The sequence below is a fragment of the Bos mutus genome, chromosome 25 (genome assembly GCF_027580195.1).
Source record: "Bos mutus isolate GX-2022 chromosome 25, NWIPB_WYAK_1.1, whole genome shotgun sequence".
Lineage (NCBI taxonomy): Eukaryota > Metazoa > Chordata > Mammalia > Artiodactyla > Bovidae > Bos > Bos mutus.
In genome coordinates this window covers 22979792-23002944 of record NC_091641.1, presented here as the reverse complement: position 1 = coordinate 23002944, position 23153 = coordinate 22979792, and the positions used below count along the sequence as shown (strand labels likewise).

Genomic DNA, 23153 nt, shown 5'->3' with positions numbered 1-23153 from the left:
TTCACTCTCCTCTTTCACCTTAATTAAAAGGCTCTTTAGTTCTTCTTCACTTTCTGCCCTAAGTGTGGTGTTATCTGCATATCTGAGGTTGTTGATATTTCTCCTGGCAATCGTGATTCCGGCCTGTAATTCATCCAGCCCAGTGTTTCACATGATGTACTTTGCATAGAAGTTAAATAAGCAGGGTGACAATATACAATCTTGATGTGCTCCTTTCCCAATTTTAAACCATTCCATTGTTCTATGTCTGATTCCAACTCCTGCTTTGTGACCTGCAAACAGATTTCTCAGGAGACAGGACAGGGGGTCTGGTATTCCCATCTCTTTAAGAATTTTCCACAGTTTGTTGTGATTGACACAGTCACCTAGAGCCAGACATTCTGGAATATGAAGTCTAGTGGGCCTTAGGAAGCGTTATGTGAACAGAGTGGAGGTGATGGAATTCCAGTTGAGCTATTTCAAATCCTAAAAGATGATGCTGTGAAAGTGCTGCACTCAACATGCCAGCACATTTGGAAAACTCAGCAGTGGCCACAGGACTGGAAAAGGTCAGTTTTCATTCCAATCCCAAAGAAAGGCAATGCCAAAGAATGCTCAAACTACCACACAATTGCACTCATCTCACATACTAGTAGGAGAAGGCAATGACACCCCACTCCAGTACTCTTGCCTGATAAATCCAATGGATGGAGGAGCCTGGTAGGCTACAGACCATGGGGTTGTTAAGGGTTGGACACGACTGAGCAACTTCACTTTCACTTTTCACTTTCATGCATTGGAGAAGGAAATGGCAACCCACTCCAGTGTTCTTGCCTGGAGAATCCCAGGGACAGGGGAGCCTGGTGGGCTGCCGTCTATGGGGTCACACAGAGTCAGACATGACTGAAGCGACTTAGCAGCAGCAGCACATGCTAGTAAAGTAATGCTCAAAATTCTCCAAGCCAGGCTTCAGCAATAAGTGAACAACTGTGAACTTCCAGATGTTCAAGCTGGTTTTAGAAAAGGCAGAGGAACAAGAGATCAAATTGCCAACATCCACTGAATCATTAAAAAAGCAAGAGAGTTCCAGGAAAACATCTACTTCTGCTTTAATTGACTATGTCAAAACATTTGACTGTGTGGATCACAATAAACTGTGGAAAATTCTGAAAAAGATGCAACTACCAGACCACCTGACCTGCCTCTTGAGAAATCTGTATGCAGGTCAGGAAGCAAAAGTTAGAACTGGACATGGAACAGCAGACTGGTTTCTAATAGGAAAAGGAATACATCAAGGCTGTATATTGTCACCGTGCTTATTTAACTTATATTGCAGAGTACATCATGAGAAATGCTGGATTGAATGAAGGACAAGCTGGAATCAAGATTGCCAGGAAAAATATCAATAACCTCAGATATGCAGATGACACCACCCTTATGGCAGAAAGTGAAGAAGAACTAAAGAGCCTCTTGATGAAACTGAAAGAGGAGAGTGAAAAATTTGGCTTAAAGCTTAACATTCAGAAAACTAAGATCATGGCATCCAGTCCCATCACTTCATGGCAAATAGATGGGAAATGGTAGAAACAGTGGTTGACTTTATTTTGGGGGGCTCCAAATTCACTGCAGATGGTGATTGCAGCCATGAAATTAAAAGATGCTTACTCCTTGGAAGGAAAGTTATGACCAACCTAGACAGCATATTAAAAAGCAGAGACATTACTTTGCCAACAAAGGTCTGTCTAGTCAAGGCTATGGTTTTTCCAGTAGTCATGTATGGATGTGAGAGTTGGACTATAAAGAAAGCTGAGTGCTGAAGAACTGATGCTTTTGAATTGTGGTGTTGGAGAAGACTCTTGAGAGTCCCTTGGATTGCAAGGAGATTCAATCAGTCCATCCTAAAGGAGATCAGTCCTGAATGTTCATTGGAAGGACTGATGTTCAAGCTGAAACTCCAATACTTTGGCCACCTGATGCGAAGAGCTGACTCATTAGAAAAGACACTGATGCTGGGAAAGATTGAAGGCAGAAGGAGAAGGGGATGATAGATGATGAGACGGTTGGATGACATCACTGACTTAATTGAGATGAGTTTGAGTAAACTCCAGGAGTTGGTGATGGACAGGGAGGCCTGGCGTGCTGTGTTCCATGAGGGTGCAAAGAGTTGGACACGACTGAGTGACTGAACTGAACTGAACCCAGTCAAAGACTTTCGCGTAGTCAATGAAGCCCAAGTAGATGATTTTTTTTAGAGTTCCCTTGGTTTTTTTTTATGATTCAATGCATTTTGGCAATTTGATCTCTGGTTCCTCTTCTTTGTCTAAATCCAGCTTGTACGTCTGGAAGTTTTTGGTATACACATACTGATGAAGCCTAGCTTGAAGGATTTTGAGCATTTCCTTGCTAACATGTGAAATGAGTGCAATGTACAGTAGTTTAAACGTTCTTTGGCATTGCCTTTCTTTGGGATTGGGATGAAAACGGATCTTTTCAAGTCCTGTGACTACTGCAAAGTTTTCCAAATTTGTTGGCTTATGAGTGCTGCACTTTAACAGCATCATCTTTTAGGATCTGAATTAGCTCAGATGGAGTTCCATCATGTTCACTAGCTTTTTTGATCATGATGTACAATCCTTTTAATCTGTTCTTGGATTCTATTTGATAGAATTTTGTTCAGGATTTTTGCATCTGTGTTCATCAGTGATATTGGCCTATAATTTTCTTTTCCTGTGGCATCTTTTTCTGGTTTTTATATCAGGGTGATGTTGGCCTTGTAGAATGAGTTTGGAAGTTTTCCTTCTTCTTCAACTTTCTGGAAGAGTTTGATCAGGTTAGGTGTTAGCTTTTCTCTAAACTTTTAGTAGAATTTGCCTGTGAAACCATCTGACTCTGGGTTTTTGTTTGGAAAATGTTTTTATTAGTTTTGATTTCTGTGCTTGTGATTGGTCTGTTCTTATTTTCTTTCTTCCTGTTTCCATTTGGAAGGTTATACTTTTCCAAGAAGTTATCCATTCCTTCCAGGTTGTCCATTTTAGTGGCATAGTTGTTCATAGTAGTCTCTGATGAGCCTTTGTACTTCTGTTTTCTGTTGTTTCATTTCTAATTTTATTGTTTTCAGTCTTCTTTTTATCTTGATGACTCTGGCTGATGGTTTGTCATTTTGTTTAACTTCTCAAAGAACTAGATTTTGGTTTTATTGATCTTTGTTATTGTCTCCTTCCTCTCTTTTTCATTTGCTTCTCTCTGATCTTTATGCTTTGCTTCTACTAACTCTGGGTTTTTTTTTTAATGAGAACATGACTTTAAGCAACTGTTAATTATACTTGTTTCAGGCTACCATGGCAACATGTGTTCATTCGTGCTTGGCTTTCTTCTCTCAGATTTCTGACTTTGCAAAAATATCAGAACCAACCTGCCCTGGGGCAGCCTTTCTGGCCTGTGACACAAATAGACCATCTTGGGGATGCAAGGCTCCTGTTCCATTATGAATATACTCTGATATCTTAGACAGATTTGTTAGGGCTCAAGTTGTTCATCTGTAAAATGTGCATTTCTAGCAAAGTGTTTTACAAGTTGTGAGTAGCAGCTCCTTAGAAAGTGCATTTGTTTCCTGTTGTTGCTGTAACAAATTAGTACAAAGTAATGGTTTGAAATGAGTCATTTTTTATCCTTGGGATTCACAGTCCAAAATGGGGCAATAGGACTGTGATCTTCTGGAGATCCTAGGCAAGAATCCATTTCTTTGTCATTCCCAGCTATTTTAGGCATCTCACATTCCTTGGTTTGTGGACAATATCCTTCTAACTTCTGCTTCCCCTGGTACATCTTTTCTGACTCTAATGTCTGTTTTACAGGGAACCTTGTGATTGAGCGCATTTGGATAACCTTCCTATGTCAAGACTCTTAACCACACCAGCAAAGTCCTTTTGGGACCATGACTGGGTAACAACATTCAGTTCCTGGTGATTAGGATGTGGACATGTCGGGGGGTGGTCATTATTCAGCCTATCATATGAGATCTGGAAGCCATTTAAGTAGCCAGCAGTTTTTAAATGCCATTTTAAGAAGTTCATGCAGCACATGCAACATTTCTGATTCTAATATGTAACACTAACACGATGTAGCCACAGGAAAGTTTGAATCCAAGACCATTTGTTTTTATCAGTGACAGACTAATGCCTTATTCTCTTATAAAGCACTGTCCAAAAAACAGTCTTCATAAGAACTTGAGTTTTGACCTTATTACTCTAGGAAGACAAGACTTTTTGTACAATGTATCAGTGTAATGGTTTCCTTCCCTATACCAGGGTTGAATTTTATCATCTAACTCTTAAAAGGAGTTAGAATCAAAGGCTCTGTTGTACAAAAGGCAGAAGATTCATCATTAAAGACCTACAGTATCACAAGATGACCAAGTATATATAATATTCTTTCAAGGTTTTGAAAAACCCAGGAGGATGACAAGTCACAATTGAAGGGTAAAGTCCAAACACTAAAGATGTTTATATTTCTATTTATGCCCACTATGTACAGAGATTCGGAGGCTGTACAACTTTTCATAGCACAGATTCTGGCTTAGATCCAGACTTTTTTCTAGTTGAAGGATACAAGTTAATGTCTATATTAGATATCTTGAATATGGTTTGTTAGAGCTACAGTGTGAGGCAGACTAGTCATTTTGACATAATTACAGCCTAGTTAAAGGGGGTAGCCTCAGAAGGAAGTAATAATTGAGTACCAGGTAAAAAGCAGCTCTCCAGGCTCAGCTATGAGGCTCATGTTCAGCTGTGTAGTTTTAATGAGACCAGGAATGTTATAATTGCTCTTAATGAGGCTAGAATCTTCCTTTCCATCCCCCAAAGAGAGTGCAGGTCTTTAATTAGACTGGGAATGCATAGGAAAATAACTGAATCCCTTAAGTTCTCAGGGAAGTTGTCTACTCATTGGAAAGAGCAATTTGAGTTAGGAAATACTACTTTAAGTATGATACTAGATTACATCCTTGGGAATACCCAGCTTCCTTTCCTTTTTAGAGAACGGAAGTTATTCCAGCGATTAGGAGTGACTTGCCCTCATCTTGTATATATGAACGGAGAGGTAAAAGACATTCAAGTCACCTAAATGTACCCCTAGAGTCGGACTGTCACTAAGTCCCATTATTGAATTCTCTGGCACTGCCAGTTTTGGGGGTAGAGGGCAGAAAAAGCTGGTGACAGGAAGCAATTAAGTCAGGAATACCCTTATTCACATCCACACAGAACAAAGCCTTTCAAGAGGACTGTGGAAAGGTAGTATAGTCTCTAAAGAAAAATGATTGCAAGAAAGAGTCCTTGAAGTCCATCTAAATTTAAGAAACAAGAGGCTTACTTCCACATTTTATTGAAAATCCAATTAGTGGTTTAGCACTGTGATTCTTTTCTTGCGCAGGTAGCTGATTAGGCTTAGAGTTGCCACAACACCTGCTAAGGCAACTACAGCAACCATAGTTTTAAAAGCAGCATATCCAGAAGTCCCATGCCCTTTAGAATCCACAGCATCTGGGAAGGAAACAGACATTCAAGTCTTAAGATCACTTACACTTGGTTGAAGCTGAAGCTTTACAATTAAAGTTACCCAGAGAAGGAAGTGAAAATAAGCTTCAAAGGGCTCACTTGGGAGCTTGCAAAAGAGTGTAGTCTTTCCCCTCAAGCCAGCCTCCTCCTCGCCGTACTCCACTCCCACGGTTGTTCCCACTTCCTACTTGCTTTCACTGCAGATCAGATGGGCTGACACCTGGAAGGATCTCATTCCCAGCTTGTTTAACATTCTGGCACTGATATATACGGTTAGTTGTCCCAAGTGCATGATTTCTTGCAGTTAGTAGCTAGTGATTTAAGTGAGTTTAATTTCAAGTTCTAGGCCTAAAATTAAGACTATCTGAGATGAAGATATATTAACATTATCTTGTAAAGACTAAAGTTTTGTAATAGCAAGCACATGTCTTCTGACCTATTAGTCTTTTTAAACAAAGAGCTTGAAATTCTTCTATAGTAGGCCCAATATTTGAGCACTAAGATTTAAGGATTCTAATGTGGCATTAGTGACAAAACTGGAATTTTTTTAGTTATTAAAAATGAGAGGTCTCTGTACAGTAGGTAGACTAAATGATCCTTGTGGGAAAGGGATTCTGGGAAGGGTACACAGACCTAACAGAACCTGTTGCTGGGAAGAGATGCATTCTCTTGATTAATCATAAGCACTTGATATCTGTGGGCTCCCCTAGTGACATTAATAGTGAAGTATCCACCTGCCAATGCAGGAGACACAAGAGATGCAGGTTCGATCCCTAGGTCAGGAAGATCCCCTGGAGTTGGAAATGGCACCCCACTCCAGTATTCTTGCCTGAAATATTCCATGGGCAGGGGAGCCTGGTGGGCTACAGTCCATGTGGCCACAAAGAGTTGAACACGACTCAGCACACACATATGTTATCTGTGCACAGTTAAGTCTAACATAAAACCAAGAGCTTCAGTTAAAGAAATACCCAAGGCTTTAAATCCATACCTCTGAATGAAGAGCCATCTGACAACAGGAGGATGGGGCCCGGGAGACTCACTATCATCTTCTCTTCCTCAGTGGCCCCTGTGGCTGCAGACAGTTTGACCTCTGGGTTAACGAGTAGTGGTGAGAAGGGTTTCGAGGGTACACCTGCTCTGTAGGGACTCCCTGCTCTATGCAATCTTGCCTCCCTTCACAGGAGAGCACATACACCTTACTGTAAGAGCAGGATGAATTATCAGAATATCAGAAGACAAAGTTCAGAGTCTACCTAGACTCAAGAAGAACAACTTTTGGGGGGTCTCAAAAGATCAGGCTACAGTTTATGTACAAACACAAACTTGTCCATGGGACTGATTGTGAACCTGTCCATCACAGACTCCCAGGTTGCTTGGGCTCTTGGACTAGATGAAAAACAAAGCCCTCATTCCTAAATTCCGAAAGGATCAGGCTTGTTTTAAGTAAACTCATTAAATGAAGACTTGAAAATTTTACCTCGCCTGCTTCTGGATGACACAAGGCAAGACGCAGAACACAGGGGGAAGTTAGAAGAAAGTTGATCGCAGATTAAGGCGCTGCAGTGGAAGTAGACCTGGAGAGGAGACAAGAGTTGAGTGGAACTGATGTCTCAATCTGTCCCAGGTAACTAGTTAATCACTTACCAAGTGAGAGAACGCCGGGTCCTCTGACACAAAGGCAAAGGTCTTCACAGCAAACCTCTGGTAGTGATTAGGATAGGCCACCGAGGAACCAACCGGATGGAAGGTGGTTCTGTGGTTGTCCAAGTTGTATTCACAGCTGGAAGGTATATTTCAGGGTGGGACATCAGCTGAATTCACCTCAGACTCAAGCGTTTGCTCAAATTCAGTCACGTGTAACACCTTCAAGACTATTGCTATACCTTCTACCTGTGCTGTGCTGTGCTTAGTTGCTCAGTCGTGTCAGACTGTATCCCACCAGGCTCCTCTGTCCATGGGGATTCTCCAAGCAAAAATACTAACTGGGTTGCCATGCCCTCCTTTAGACCTTCTGCCTGTACTTTTAGTTTATTTTATATAACTTTGACTTGACTATCCAACAGTATCCATGAAGTCATAAGTTACTTGTGCTAGGTTTTCTACTTTGTGTTAAGTGTCAATACCTATTTGTATTCCAGCTAAACTCATCAAGAATTATGTAGCTCTTCAGATGACAATGGCTTAATTCTTATGAATCTGAGTATTATGTCCCAGGCAGTTAGTATATGTTGCTGATAAAAGGGTAGAGAACTCCTGCCATTTTTTATTTTAAATGCTAGCAGAGGGTTGTAGCTTCATGTGTCCAGCTCTTTGCGACCCTAAGGACTGTAGCCCGCCAGGCTCCTCTGTGTATGTAATTCTTCAGGCAAGAGAATGGATTGGGTTGCCATTCCCTCCCACAGGGATCCAACCCAGGTCTCCTGCGGATCATACATTGCAGGTGGATTCCTTACAACTGAGTAACTGGGGAAGTTCATTCACGTCCTATCACTTACTAAATATTACTTTGGGCTAGTTATTTAAATAGTAAGCTTGGGTTTCTTTATAAAGTGAGGGGGCTAGTATCTCTCATGGAGTGTTGTGGTTTAGATAATGCATCTGGAGTACAGAGCACTGTTTTTTGGCACATGGTAGTTATTCAGTGGGCTTCTCTGGTGGCTCAGATGGTAAAGAATCTGTCTGCAATGAGGGAGACCTGGGTTCGATGCCTGGGTCGGGAAGATCCCCTGGAGAAGGGAATGGCAGCCCCCTCCAGTATTCTTACCTGGAGAACTCCATGGACAGAGAAACCTGGTGGGCTATATACCCCATGGGATCACAAACAGCTGGACATGACACACACACACACACACACACACACTCAATGCACCTTCCCCAGGTGGTTCACTGGTAAAGAATCTGCCTGGCAATGGAGCTGGGAATATCCCCTGGAGGAAGAAATGGCAACCCACTCTGGAAAATCCCATGGGCAGAAGAGCCCGATAGGTCACAAGGGGTCACAAAGAATTAGACATGACTTATCAATGAGCAAAAAAGTTATTCAATAAATAGGAAATAGAAATCTATTCTCTTTCCAGATGTTAGAGTATTAAAGTCATTATTTCCTTGGGAAGGATCCTTTTAGATTCAAGGGTAATAGGAAAGACAGGAGTCAACTTATTAGACTGAGGACTGGTTGGTAAGAAATAAGAACAAAAGTCAGGGCCTTTGATATAGTGCTCCTCTCAAGCCCAAGAGCATTTTACTACTTTTTTTTTTACTGGCAGTTTGATTAGCTGGACTACCATATGTGGAGAATACATACCCATCCACGATAATATTCCACTGAGGGAGAGAGGCTGGGTCCATGGTGGATGTTGCCCAGCAATCATCTAAGACCAACTTGATGTTGGGGTCAGTCCTGTTTAGGACTCTCACTTCTAAGTAAATTGGTTGGCGGAGGTATCTCACCACAGGATAGTCCTTGTCCCCGTACGGTTGCAGGTAGGAATTATCTGCAATGGAGTAGAAGCCATTCTGGTACTCAAGTAGTTGATGGTTGCAACAGAAGCTTAAGCATCGTGACTACTCTAGTCTGGGGCAAAGTTCATTTTAGGAATGAGTCCCCTGAGTTTTTAAGCAGATTTTTTAGTTTATAATGTCTCACCTGGGTAGGTTTGCAGGGTCAAGGCAAGTGGACCTGGCTTCACTGAGGCTACTGGAGGAGGAAGGCTTTCGACATTGGTATTTATTAGCATGTTACTGCTGCTATAATAGCACCTCACCGTCATTCTGTAAGAGTGGGTAGGTGGGGGTGTTGAGAATTTTAGGTTAAAAGACTGCTCGAGTTTATTCTGGCACTCAAAAAAGTTAAGTAGCAACTGCGTCACACCTGAACTCACTATCTCTGGAAATTGTGCTTGGAGGACGATCCGCCCAGAGAGCATGTATTTCATTTTCATAGATGACTTTGCCATTCTCAAACTTAAAGGTTAGAGAAAGTGGTTAGTTATCTCAAAGGTAAGTCTTAATCTCTTGCTATGTGCCAATACTAATCTTATACTAACCTTATGTCTTGTTCCACATCCATTCAGGGGTATGTGAAACTTCACCAGTCCTTGAAATGGAGCTTTAACGGTTGGCTGGCAGGAGGAGTCTCCCACCCTAAGAGTGTCCAAGTTGAGAGCTGGTTTTGTTTGATGGCGGTAGACCTCGACGTCCATAAACCCATCTTGAGTACATAGCTCCCCTGAAACTATAGTGGAGGGAGTTTAAAAAGTGTCTGCCATGTGACTATTGTCATTACTAGTTTGAAATGAAATGAAGTTTGGATTTTCATCAGGAGGCAACAGAATTTGTCTTAAGTCTGCTTGGGAAAATAATTTGACAAGCAGCTTGCATTACAAGGGGAGACCCCAAGGTACCTAGAGAGCAGTGAGGCTTTCTCTGTCTAAGGGTTTTTCATCCAAAGGAAGGAGGAGCAGGAGACATGGGAAGAGGCACCAAGTGGGGTAAGAAAGCCATGATGAAACCCTGATGTAGCTTAAAGTGTAGTGCCTTGAGTCCTAAAGTCCCTTCTTTCAAGACTCACAGATCTTGGTTTGAGGGGAAGTTGAAGCGACAACTAATATTTTCTATTTGACTTGACTTGATACAAATAAAAAGGAGCACAGAGGCAATAGTAAACAAGGGCAAATACCAATTTCCATGTTCTTTGAGGAATTTAAGAGTTTGGGGAAATACTCATAGTCCCTCTAGTTTCAGATTTGAAGCAATCTTACTTAGATGGTGGGCTCAGACTTCTAACATGAAGCATACCCAGATTACTTAAAAACATTAAACAGTTGTGAAACCTTCCTGTATGTGTATTTTGGAAGTGTTGTCTTCCTTAGATTTCTATCATAGCAGCTTAGACTGCTATTTGTGGTCTAACCAGTCTTCCATTTCCGTAAAGTATAAGCAGCACAGAGTTTGAACTTCTGTACACTTTCCCCCATGTAAGAGCTAAGAGAGAATGTAGAATGTAGAACTATTCAAAAAAATGATCTTTACCTATAGAAACTGTTGACTCGCAGACACATTCAGGATAAATCACCATGGATACTGTCTCCAGTTGAGTATAAAACGTCAGCTTGAGTGAAGATAAGTAGAACTGATAGGGTAGGCATTTTTCAGAGAACTGAAATGGAAGAATGTCAGTTAGCAGACATAGCCTGTTGAGCAGGCAGATAGGAAGTACGCTGAAATCTGCAAGGCACACTCCGGACTGAATATGGTTTTCCTTTAAACCAGAGCAAGGGATCACATCACTTCTCCAGACCGGATTCTTCCTGAGGCAGGAAATTTCTCTAAGTTCATGCCCTCAAGTACCCAGCACTGCATGCTCTTTGTACTAGACATTGGAATTTGATCTGTAATTCAGCCTCCAAAGAGCTGAGTACCTTGCAAATCCAGGAGTTATAAAATGTTATTGCAACATATACACCAACATAACATTCTGTGTCCCTGGCAATTGCATCAGTCAAGACTGGCTTCACTGAGGATAGCAGGGGACACTAGTTTGGCTCAAATTGCCCTGTTTTAATAGGCCATGAGAAGTTCATCATTAAATGCTTAATAGCAGTTTGTTCTATTCAGTGAAAAAAGACACTTAAGGAAAACTTCCATTGAAGTTGAAAAATACTTGGGTTTGAGAGTGAATTTCAGTTACTTGAGAATTACTTATGCAAGCTGTTCAAATGAGGACTCCAAAACTTTTGAAAAAAAAATTTTTTTTAACACTAGCAATTAGAATTTATGGATAAATCAGCAGCCAAATCACAATGGCCTAAAAGCTAGGGTTCAATGGAACGTACTTTTGTTTTGAGGAGAGTTTTGCTGAAATGCAACCTGAGGCCATTTGCTATTTCCATAACAATCCCGCTGTTGTGCAACTGGTTCACAGCAATATTCTTATTTTCAAAGCTCACAGATTTTAACTTCCCAGGAAATTCTGGTATGGTGAGAGTCATGTGTGTGGCATTACAGGTCACAGGATCTAGAAGGAAATGACAGAATGGTCAGCTTTGATTAAGCCCTTAGAACAAGGTCTTCCACAACTGGACTTGCCCTTTCCTCGGCCTTACCTGATGCACAGATGAGTCGTGATGATAAGATGATCGTCTGCCCAGGAGATACATGCGTAAGCTTCAGAGGCACCATGTAGAGATGGCTGTTACCTTGCTGAAGAGAGGCATTTTCAAAGACATTGGTTTACCTGAGTTACTTGAATTTTTGACCAACGCTAGAAACAGTCAGGGCAAACATATTCAACTATTGGGCACCATCCTGGCCCAAGTAGAGTTCAGGTATTTCACCATATAGTTGTTCTACAGGTGAACAACTAATTCTAGTCTTAAGACCTTAAACTTTATAACATCTGGCAAGGTGATTTCTACTCATGACCTGTAGCTGATCATTTCTAAGCAGTAAGAGCTCTTGTTTTATGACTCCTTTATGGTATCAGCATTCAGAGAGAATGTTTAAGATTCAGCAGTTTTTTATACTCAATGTAAAACAGTACTGTTAAGATGGCTAATGTTGGAACATGTAAGTGCCAAGACCTGTTCTAAGTATTTTGGCACAGTAACTGATTTAATGTAGTATCTTGATCGTTGGTCCCCAAAAGGCCAGTACCTACTGTAAACACTAAACGTGGCAATGATAAAAACACCTTCATTAATTTAGCACTACTGTAGCTCCACATTGTTTAGTGAATGTAGATCTATGGAGAAGAAAAACTGATTGAAGAAAGAAACATTTTGTTCACCATTGTATCTCACCATCTTTAGTACTTAGTATAGGACTTGGCTGTTGAATGAGTTATAACCTCAATGTGAGGAAATGATTGAGATTAGGCTTGCATTTAGAAATACTGGTCTGAGCCTGGATGGTGGTACAAACAGATTTCACACCTACCGAGTAGTGAGTCACTCCAGTGGCATGGAATAACACTTGGATGCTCATCTTCTGGTTCTCAATCAGGAGATTATATCCTTGTGTCAGAGCCTCTTGAAGGGTCAGATTTTGGGCTCTTTCACCATCACCAACTGTAACGGTCCATCCCATCTGAGGTTTGGGACCCTAAAGGCAAAAGTTTCATTTAGAGGGCTGGTGCTCACCTTAACTCCAAGACTATTTAATATTTTAACCAGGATTGAAGTTATTCCACCTTTAATACAGAACTAAAGGTTATTTAGGCTTGTAATTTAAAAAATAGTTTTCATACCGCAGTGTCGTCAGCCAGGCCAGGAAAAAAGTGAAAGGTAAACTGGAAGGAAAAAGAAGGATGATGTGAAGCTTTGATTTGGAGAAGATCTCTGAAGTCACGTTATCTGATGGTACATGGAAAACACCCAGAGCAACTGCTGTGTGGTTCTTACAGTGTGAGGGCTGGCGTGGGATATGGTAGAAACACAGGACCAGTCAAGAATCCTAGAAGTGCCCTTAGACATTTCCCTGTTGAGCTTTTGAGACCTCAATGTAATTGGAAGATCTAAAGCTCCCTTCCAGTTGTATGTTGAGACACTAAGTCCTGTCAAGCCATGCAGTTCCATCACTTATAATAAAGTATGAATATTTTTGCCCACTGTTGCTATTAGCCATTTGAGACTAAAAAGTCCATGGGTACATGCTGTTTTTCTCATTTATGATTTCCTAGCAACTGGTATAGGGCCTGGTACATAAATATCCAGTTTGTCAAGCTACCAACTGAATCCTTTTTATTGCTAAAACATGATGTGCTGAGTGCTTATATCTATCTTCTTAGTTTTTAAAGTCACCCTATGTGGTGTTATTGTCCCCCACTTCAGATTTTAAAAAGGTCTCATTGCAGTTAAGAAATCAGTCCAAAGCCACATAGCAAGTCAGTAGTGAAATACAGGATTGCAATCCTGATCTGGTTCTGAAGTCCAGCTCTCTCTAGACCACATTCCCCCTGTAGTAGCTGGATGAGAAGCACTCAGGCTGCTTCACTCACAGACATGAAATCCTTCGAGCAGATTGTGGATCCCGAATGCTGATCATGTCTTCCTGCTTGCATAACCGGACAGCTGACGTGATACAAGACAGTCTTTTGTCTATGGGCAGTATTGTCATTCATGAATGTGATGGTCATCTGGTGCTGGCCAAGCTGTATGAAAATGGCATAGTAAGGACAGAGTGTTAGAACTTCAATGAGAAAGGGGATTCCAAAATACCATCTGACTCAGCTGATTAGCAAAACCCTTAAAAGTCAATCAGTACCACAGTTCTAAAAAGTCCCTCATTCCTATACCAGGAGATTCTTTAGCCTTTTTAGATATCCCAGGACTCATTCATTGGCAGAGAACAGCTCCTTGAGTTTTAGGGCTCAGAGTCCAGTTTTTGTTTTCCCTTTACATTCACCCTATGTCTGAGTATCAAGGTCCTATTGGGCTTGCTGCCTCTATCAAGAGATAGAAATACTTATTGAGCACCTACTTTAGCAGCCATTGTGCTGGGTGCTGGACAGAGCCATCTTTGCCATTTCCCCTGGCTCAGGGAATTCTGTCTAAAGCAGTGGTCAAGTAACAAATTTCTATAAAGTGTTAGTAAATATTTAGACTTTTTAGGCCACGTATGCTTTTAACATTTTTAAAATGCTTAAAAAACTAAAGCCATTCTTAGCTTGATGACCATCACACATAGACCATGGACTGGCTGTGGCCATACACGGGTCATTCTGCAGACCTTTGTTCTAAAGGAATACAACACTAAGCTCCCTAAAGTTGGGAACGTCCATTTTAGAAGGGAAAGTTCTCTTAATTACTGGAGATCTTCAGTAGATTCAGATGAAGTAGACTGTTAAGACTTGTAGGATGTACCCTAGACCTATTAAGTCAACTAAGTGAATTCTGTACTTTACAAAGTTCCCTAAGTGATTGTTTGCACATAAAGCCTGAAAAGGACTTAGGCTTCTTTTACTGCTCCTAATAACCCTGATTGGGTAGCACTATTGCTTGACAGTAGAAAATCCTATTTTTCAGCTGCTGCTCACCTTCCAGCATAGAGGTACCAGCACTCCATTTGCCAGCACCAAAATAGCATCCCCTTTTCCATGAGGGGTGTAGATCAAAATAGCTCATGTTTGAGCATTTGCTGTGTCTACATACTATGCCTAGTCCTTCACTGTGTCATTCGTCTTTAGATACCTTATGGAAAGATATCATAATCCATTTTCCAGTGGACAAGTAGAGGCTTAGAAAGGTTAGCTAACTTACTCCAAATCATAGATAGTGGCAAAGACAGAAATAAAGCCCAAAGCCTCAATTCAAGGGTAAGCTCAGCATTGGAGTTTTGAGTCTAATATATCTTTATTGAGAGTTCCTGTATGCCATGGAGGTTATTTGGCAATATTCTTGGCTTGTACCCATCAGCTGACCAGTAGCTGCCCTCTCCTTCCTCCCCCAACAGCTGTGGTAAGTGTCTCCAAATGTTGCAGGATGTTCTCTGGGATGACCAAAGAGAAAGATCACCCTGATTGAGAACCACTGCTCTACTCCAAAGCTTTAACTCCTAGGTTGCTGCTGCTGCTGCTGCTGCTAAGTCGCTTCAGTCGTGTCCGACTCTGTGCAACCCCATAGGCGGCAGCCCACCAGGCTCCGCCGCCCCTAGGATTCTCCAGGCAAGAACACTGGAGTGGGTTGTCATTTCCTTCTCCAATGCATGAAAGTGAAAAGTGAAAGTGAAGTCACTCAGTCATGTCTGACTCTCAGTGATCTCATGGACTGCAGCCTACCAGGATCCTCCATCCATGGAATTTTCCAGGCAAGAGTACTGGAGTGGGGTGCCATCGCCTTCTCCGAACTCCTAGGTTACTACTTCCCAAATTACTCCTCAATTACTTACCACTCTTTTGGTACAGCTTTCATATGGGGCCTTCAGTGTGAGCTTTTCTGGGTCCAGAACATAAGTGCAGTTCAGCATTTTAAGACCAAGGGAATCTGCAGAAACAAGAGCAGCTTTAGAAAGGAGATGGCCAAGATGTATTTATATCTTATATTTCAGTGACAGAGTCAACCAAAGCTACATAAGCAAGACTGCAAATCCATTTCTAAGGTACTTCAATCACTTCTTACTTTTTATTTTCCCAACTGGGATATAACCCAAGCTCTGAGAGATGCTGTGATTTGAAGCTAGACTTTTCTTAGTGAATCCTAAGATAAGACAGATTTCCAAAGACAGACAAGGTCTTCCACTCTTAGGAGTCACGATGCAGTTCAAGGACCCTGTGACATCATGGGATTTGAGCACGACTGCTCCAGAATTTGTGTACTTTGCTCACTGGAAAATGGTGATGACTTTGAGCCAAGGGCTTCCTACTAAGTAAGACTTAAATGAGACAATACACATTACTTACCCACCACAGATGCATGCTGAATCTTGTTGCCAAGAGTTCTTTTAAACTCCACTACCATTCTATTTTCATAGCAAGTGACAGTACCTGAAGAGCAAAGAAAGCACGTGGGGCATCTTTGAACACAGGAGGCATGATTCCTACAGAAGTGTATTGAGGAAACTTTCCTCTTTAACAGGCATAAGGGAGGATGCCATTTGGGAGAGGCAACGCTTATTCCCCATCCTGGGGAGCTTACAAGTTGATGGGAATACATAACTACGATGTAAGATACCAAGAACAGTAATGAAGATATCAATTAAATGCCTAGGGCTTTCTATCCAGGAGAAACCTGGATTCGGGTTAACAAGTATGCATGTGGGAACCAGCCTGGAACCCTGATGGAAATAGAAATGGTAGGTCTTTGAAGAATTGGGGAAAAGTTTTGTCTAAAGATCTTTCAATTTGAAGTTTAAAAAATTCCCTAGGATTTTTTAACTCCAAGATTTTAGGATTTTTAACTCCAAGAACACATTTTTGAAGAATAATCTGCCAAATAGCTTGACACTGTGCATCCTTTGGCTCAAGTGCAAATCTTAAGAAACTCCTCATTACAAGTGATTTTGCCTGTTATTGATGCTTTCCTCAAGCATGAGTATGTGTTTGAAGATGCCTGCTCCCAAAGATGAGGGCTTGGTAGGTGGTTTGCTGTTCTTTGGGTGCTGTAAAGCTGGAGGCAGTGAGGAAATAGAAGGCAGTGCGGGTGTTTTTCCAAGCTCCTGCATTTAGCTGCAGAGCAAGCTATAGGTAAGCTATGGGAAAACTGAAGTGACTTGATCAAGATATGCAAAAGAATGACTGGAGATCGTTTAACTCACTTTTGTGTTTTCTGGCCATCTAGGCACCCTAGTTGCAATCCATTTCACAGATGCTTAAGGGCATTTCCCTCACCCAAGAGGCCTACCTGGGAAGGCAGGATCCAACTGATTAACATCTATTGAGTTCACCGAAGTCAAAAGGGTGAAAGATAGAAAAAATGACCTGTAGGTGCAGGAGGACATGGGGGAGAAAGTTAAAGAGGAGTGAACTTCAGCAGACAAGGCATTATGTCCCCTTCTTTCTGCCCCCACAAATACCTCCAGTCTGCACGGAACCAGCTTGAGGGTCTCCCGCTGTCTCCTCTCTGCCTGCATGCCATGACCGAAGATACCACCAAATCATCCAGGCAGAGGAGCGTGCTGCTCTGGCTTTTATAGCAGGAAACAGGGCTGGTCCCCGCCCTCTCCCTATTGGAGTCACCTGAATCTTCTCTAGCCCTCCCAGCTGAGAGGAAGGGATTTGGGAAGAGCCTTTCCAGAAGGCCTAAAATAAGCAGAGTTTTCCCCTTCCTGACACTTGCCTTGGTTTTCCACCGGCTGCTCTGCAGCCAATTTAGTTCCTTGAAATTGGCTCAGGTGAATGAATTGGTACATTTTTCCATAACACTAGGAAAAATAGGATCTTTTGGACAAACTCTTTACAACTCAAATGTAGAGTGAAAGAGTGGGGTGGGATTTTTTTGGAGGAAAGATCATCTCTTGTTTACACTGTCTTTGAGTAACAAACCTTTCCTTTAAGTTACTCCTGGTCTCCTGGCTATTGTGGATATCACCCTGACAATGTGCATGAAGAAGTACCTTTTTAAAAATGATGAAACATTATTTTCCCCCAAGTATAGATTTTAATTTTACTTCAAAAAATACAGACAATTAAAGAAGGATATAGAGAAAGGAAAAAAATCATCCACTGCAAGTACTTAAGTGTGTAACTCTATGGTCTTTCTCTACAAACATCACACTTAAAAAAAAATAACAACCTGGGATTGAAGTATAAGTTATGTTTGTAACCTGCTTTTACTACTTTATATGTCATGGACATTTTCCATATCAAACATAAAGATCTCCATTACCATTTTTAATGTTGCATAGTATTCAATGTCTAGATAAATCAGTGTTTAGCTGTTCTCTAATGATGGACATTAATACAGCTTCCAATGTTTTCATTATTATAAACAATCTGCTGGACTTGTACATTTCCCTGGTTAACTCTCAGGATAGATTACTAGAAGTAGAAATTCTGGGTCAAAAGGAATAGTGATCTAAATAAGAATGTCATACTGTGTAGGAACTGGAGTTTATAGGTGGGGAATCTGAGGCAACCAACTTGCTCAAGCTTTAACAACTGGGTGTCAGAGCCAGGACCAGACTGAGACACCTTGATGTCTGAAGACCACATTCCATAACAGGTGACAATGCTCAAATTCTGTACAAGTTTGTGGGGTAGCACTTACAATTATTTATTTATGTGTTGCTCTTTATGTCTTTATATGTTAACGATGTTTCATGAGGACTAATCGTCATTCCCTGTTACAGGTGTCTGAAATATTGTTCGTCAGAGTAGTAGTTTCCTTAACTCCCTTGATCGAAACATTCACAGCTGGTACTGAAGAACCTATCTTCAGGGAGGGAATGGAGACACAAATGTAGAGAATGGACTTGAAGACACAGCAAGGGAAGGAGAGGGTAGGACTATTTGTGAAAGTAGCATTGACATATATACCTACCATGTGTAAAATAGTTAGTGGGGAACTGCTATATGACACAGGGAGCCCAGCCTGGCACTCTGTGATGACCTAAAGGGATGGGATGGGTGAGCAGGAGGGAGACTCAAGGGGGAGAGGATATATATATGTATATATAGTTATGACCGATTTGGTTTGTTGTATGGCAGAAACCCACAAAACATTGTAAAGTAATCATCCTCCAATTAAAAATTCAAAACTGATCATATGGGGCTCTTTGTTAATATCACAGATTCCTATGTCCCACCCAGAAGCTGCTGACTCAGACTCTCCAGGGGAGGAAACTGGGGTACCATATGTTTAAGCAATCAGGTGAGTCTTATGATCAGGAGAACTTGGAAAATATCTGAAGGAAGTAGACAAGAAAATGAATGATTGCCAGTGATTAACTTCTTTATGGGAATCAGTTGATTATATTCCAGTGGAATGGAGGAGAGGGAGCAAAATCCAGGATAAGCAGGCTTTTGAAGATAGAGGTGGTGAAAGGATTTAGGTTCTGAGCAGAAGCATGATAGCAATAATTACTTCTAAGCATATATTCCCAAAAGTGGCACTTTTTCTATGACTGTGAAGGTAATTTGTTACCACGATGGTTAAGACTATGATAAGAAGACCATTGGAGAGATTTGAAGACCATTCCATCCAGTAGATGATAGAATGTAGGGGCAAGATTCAGAGAGACCTATTAAGGTAGTCAGAGAGGCAATAGATTAATGTGTTCCACCTTCCCAGGCCCCACCCTAGACTTGCTTCTCCCAAAGTTATACCTTTTTCTCCAGAGTGTGAGGTGTTGCCTTGGAAAGGGTAGCTCTGCTCAGATCCCTAAACTGGGGGTTCTGCATGATGAAGGTGCAGCACAAAAGCCCTGAGCAGGAGGCATGGAGATAAGGAGGACCACTCTGAGAACTGGTGAGGGTGATGAGGGTGGTGAGCGTGCCAGAGGTTAATTTCATTTGCCTTGCCCAACCCAGCCAATGCTGCACCTGGGACAGTCACTGAGCAACTAGCTCCAGACTCCCTAAGAATCAATTCTGCAGAAGTGCACAAGGATACGAATGTGTTGGTGCGGTTAACTTTGAGAATGAGGAAGGCATGGCTCTCTGCAATCAAGGAGTGTCTCAGTTTACTAGTTAGGAAAACAAATCTTTCCAAAAAAGATAGACACTTAATCTTTTACTAAATAAACAGTAGGATCTCTTTCAAAAGTATGTTTTCCACATTCTTTTCAATGAGACGTTTTAAGTGTGTTTATAACTATAAGGTGTTCCTTCTCCTCTTCTGTGAATGCCATGGTCTCTACGTGACGTGAGGCCTCGTCTCACCTGCTAATCACTAGGCATTTCTTGAGGAGAGTTTTAAGTTGTCATGTAGAACAACAATGCAGTATTGTTGCCTCCTTTGGGCAGGTGCTCTCTTTATTTTCTGAAATGCTGTTCTTTTAAACAATAGTTTATAATTCTTAATTTCCAATTCTGTTGCCTTACTTTTCACAACTGTGAAAATATCGAAGATGCCCTAATTGTTATCATCAGGAGATGGTTAGATAAACTCTGAAAAGCTCTAAAAATACTAAAATATATGAATTCAATTGGGTCTGTGACTATTGATACTAAAGACATCCACCATAAATTGGACTATTGGAACTATATTAGTATGTTTTCATATTTTACTTAAAAAAACAAAAATGAGAAACACATGTGTTTCCTATCCATTTATCTGTTTATGTGTGGGTATGTAAGTGTGTGTCTGCATTTATTTACCAGAGAGCCAATGAGTCAATTGAGGGAGGAGTCAGTGCAGATATCTAGGCAGTCCACACCAATCCAGCTATGCTGGATGTTCACAACCATTATCTGTTCTGATTTGTTTGAGCTCTTGCTGTACTGGCTATAAATATACATAATATATCATTCTTGTAACAGGAATAGGGAGATAGGAGTGGTACTTTCTCTTAAATTTCATTCAGTTGATTGAATTGTCTTGCTGATAAATAACAAGGTAAAGTAATTTAAAATTGATAAAAGTTAATCTGATTTGTATATGTTATCTGTAAATGTTATAAAATGAAAAGCCCATGAATTCAAACTTCATGGTATAGATATATTGCCCAAGTGAGTGGATTTGATTCATACAACTTCCAAAGTCCAACTTCTCAATATGAAATGAATAAAATAAGCCTAAGAGGTTTTTGTGACTTGCCCAAGGTCATATAGAAAGTTAGCAGAGCTCCAGGGAGAAACCAAGTCTTCTGATACCTACTTCCAGGCTTATTCTAATTCATTATGGTTCTGTGTGTGTGCATGTCTGTGTCTGTGTATGAGTGTTCTAAAACTCCATGCTTCTCTTGCAGTTCACGTAGCTTTAAAAGTACAAGATAGCACTAATTATAATTTAGTTTCAGAAGGTTGTGAAAGTCACTCAGTTGTGTCCAACTCTTTGTGACCTCATGGACTATACAATCCATGGAATTCTCCAGGCCAGAATACTGGAGTGGGTAGCTGTTCCCTTCTCCAGGGGATCTTCCCAACCCAGAGACTGAACCCAGGTCTCCCACATTGCAGGTGGATTCTTTACCAGCTGAGGCACAAGGGAAGCAAATACTGGAGTGGGTAGCCTTTCCCTTCTCCAGGGGATCCTCCCAACCTGGGAATCGAACCAGGATCACCTGCATTGCAGGTGGATTCTTACCAACTGAACTACCAGGGAAGCCCCATATAATTTAGTGGTATTAGATAAACAAGAAATATAGAATCTTCTATCAGGTAGGCTAACATAGCTTAACATCACTTTCAAATATAAAATATGAATTTAACTTGTAAACGTAAGATAGACTATGTTAATAAGAATGCTTTTGAAAAACATATGGTAGCTACTTTAATTATACAATGTTAATGTCACTTGAGATCTGACAGAATGTGGTCCACTGGAGAAGGGAATGGCAAACCTCTTCAGTATTCTTGCCTTGAGAACCCCATGAACAGTATGAAAAGGCAAAATGATAGGATACTGAAAGAGGAACTCTCCAGGTCAGTAGGGGCCCAATATGCTACTGGAGATCAGTGGAGAAATAACTATATAAAGAATGAAGGGATGGAGCCAAAGCAAAAACAATATCCGGCTATGGATGTGACTGGTGATAGAAGCAAGGTCCGATGCTGTAAAGAGCAATATTGCATAGGAACCTGGAATGTCAGGTAATCAAGGCAAATTGGAAGTGGTCAAACAAGAGATGTCAAGAGTGAATGTCAACATTCTAGGAATCAGCGAACTAAAATGGACAGGAATGGGGGAATTTAACTCAGATGACCATTATATCTACTACTGCGGGCAGGAATCCCTCAGAAGAAATGGAGTAGCCATCATGGTCAACAAAAGAGTCCAAAATGCAGTACTTGGATGCAATCTCAAAAACGACAGAATGATCTCTGTTCAATTCCAAGGCAAACCATTCAGTATCACAGTAATCCAAGTCTATGCCCCAACCAGTAATGCTGAAGAAGCTGAAGTTGAACGGTTCTATGAAGACCTACAAGACCTTTTAGAACTAACACCCAAAAAAGATGTCCTTTTCATTATAGGGGACTGGAATGCAAAAGTAGGAAGTCAAGAAACACCTGGAGTAACAGGCAAATTTGGCCTTGGAATACGGAATGAAGCAGGGCAAAGACTAATAGAGTTCTGCCAAGAAAATGCACTGGTCATAGCAAACACCCTCTTCCAACAACACAAGAGAAGACTCTATACATGGACATCACCAGATGGTCAACACCGAAATCAGATTGATTATATTCTTAGCAGCCAAAGATGGAGAAGCTCTATACAGTCAACAAAAACATGACCAGGAGCTGACTGTGGCTCAGATCATGAACTCCTTATTGCCAAATTCAGACTTAAATTGAAGAAAGTAGGGAAAACCACTAGACCACTCAGGTATGACCTAAATCAAATCCCTTATGATTATATAGTGGAAGTGAGAAATAGATTTAAGGGCCTAGATCTGATAGATGGAATGCCTGATGAACGATGGAATGAGATTCGTGACATTGTGCAGGAGACAGGGATCAAGATCATCCCCATGGAAAAGAAATGCAAAAAAGCAAAATGGCTGTCTGGGGAGGCCTTACAAATAGCTGTGAAAAGAAGAGAAGTGAAAAGCAAAGGAGAAAAGGAAAGATATATGCATCTGAATGCAGAGTTCCAAAGAATAGGAAGAAGAGATAAGAAAGCCTTCCTCAGTGTTCAATGCAAAGATAGAGGAAAACAACAGAATGGGAAAGACTAGAGATCTCTTCAAGAAAATTAGAGATACCAAGGGGACATGTCATGCAAAGATGGGCTTGATAAAGGACAGAAATGGTATGGACCTAACAGAAGGAGAAGATATTAAGAAGAGGTGGCAAGAATACACAGAAGAACTGTACAAAAAAGATCTTCACGACCCAGATAATCACGATGGTGTGATCACTCACCTAAAGCCAGACATCCTGGAATGTGAAGTCAAGTGGGCCTTAGAAAGCATCACTATGAACAAAGCTAGTGGAGGTGATGGAATTCCAGTTGAGCTATTTCAAATCCTGAAAGATGATGCTGTGAAAGTGCTGCACTCAATATGCCAGCAAATTTGGGA

The 23153-nt window shown here is 41.1% G+C and overlaps 1 protein-coding gene across 1 annotated transcript; it reads right to left on the bottom strand.

Moving 5' to 3' along the window:
* Positions 1–5370: 5370 nt before the first annotated feature.
* Positions 5371–17499, bottom strand: ZP2 (zona pellucida glycoprotein 2). The gene is made up of 18 exons (XM_005897583.2): positions 17043–17499; positions 16871–16947; positions 15931–16014; positions 15420–15514; positions 13531–13683; positions 12781–12822; positions 12471–12635; positions 11639–11735; positions 11369–11550; positions 10566–10692; positions 9581–9768; positions 9406–9497; positions 9181–9305; positions 8839–9028; positions 7179–7314; positions 7012–7108; positions 6523–6606; positions 5371–5516 (listed from the first exon to the last, which is right to left on the bottom strand). The coding sequence occupies exons 1-18, from the start codon at positions 17102–17104 to the stop codon at positions 5371–5373; spliced, it is 2142 nt and encodes a 713-aa protein (XP_005897645.2). The 5' UTR covers positions 17105–17499.
* Positions 17500–23153: the final 5654 nt, after the last annotated feature.